Source organism: Guillardia theta, assembly GCF_000315625.1.
Source record: "Guillardia theta CCMP2712 unplaced genomic scaffold GUITHscaffold_369, whole genome shotgun sequence".
NCBI classification, from domain to species: domain Eukaryota; class Cryptophyceae; order Pyrenomonadales; family Geminigeraceae; genus Guillardia; species Guillardia theta.
In genome coordinates, this window is record NW_005434311.1 from 14,945 (window position 1) to 15,913 (window position 969).

At 55.1% G+C, this 969-nt stretch overlaps 1 protein-coding gene across 1 annotated transcript; it reads right to left on the reverse strand.

Annotated features, from left to right (window-relative positions):
* Positions 1–660, reverse strand: GUITHDRAFT_83336 (hypothetical protein; the record flags this gene model as incomplete). The annotated part of the gene is made up of 1 exon (XM_005818150.1): positions 1–660. A coding segment is annotated over one exon (660 nt), but the record flags the coding sequence as incomplete, so codon positions are not given.
* Positions 661–969: the final 309 nt, after the last annotated feature.

Genomic DNA, 969 nt, shown 5'->3' on the forward strand with positions numbered 1-969 from the left:
TTACGTGTATAAAAGCCCAAGACAGCGGAGCTTGTCCTTCTCCCTCAGCACATCCTCCCCGCATGTCTCTACAACATACCGCAGCACCTCCAAGTGCCCTCTGAGACTCGCCCAGTGCGCGCATGTCTTGCCGTACTTGTCCTTCTCCCTCAGCACATCCTCCCCGCATGTCTCTACAACATACCGCACTACCTCCAAGTGCCCTCTGAGACTCGCCGTATGCGCGCATGTCCTGCCGTGCTTGGCCTTCTCCCTCAGCACCTCCTCCCCGCATGTCTCTACAGCATACCGCACTACCTCCAACTGCCCTCCCTCACTCGCCCAGTGCGCGCATGTCCAGCCGTCATTGTCCTTCTCCCTCAGTACCTCCTCCCCGCATGTCTCCCCAACATACCGCACTACCTCCAAGTGCCCTCTGAGACTCGCCCAGTGAGCGCATGTCCTGCCGTCAAAGTCCTTCTCCCTCAGTACCTCCTCCCCGCATGTCTCTACAGCATACCGCAGCACCTCCAACTGCCCTCCCTCACTCGCCCAGTGCGCGCATGTCTTGCCGTTATTGTCCTTCTCCCTCAGTACCTCCTCCCCGCATGTCTCCCCAACATACCGCACTACCTCCAAGTTCCCTTCAGCACTCGCATACTGCGCGCATGTCTTGCCGTCTCACTCTCAGCTTGTCTCCGACGCAGAGGTCCATCCATTCCTGGTGATATTCTTTGCAGGTCACTTTGACCAGGACGCTCCCGCACTGGACCTCACAGCTCTGATCCACAAACTTCTTCGTTACAAGCCCTTCGAAGATGTTTTGTACGATTTTGGATGCAAAGTTGTTCCAATCGACATTTCGGATGTCATTCTTCATAACTGCTTGAAGCTTGTAGCCATACTTCTGAATGCCAATGTCCTTGGACATCTTGAGATTCAGTTTCTCGCACAACTGCTTTGCTTTGTCCGAAGAGGAGCAGTGAATAG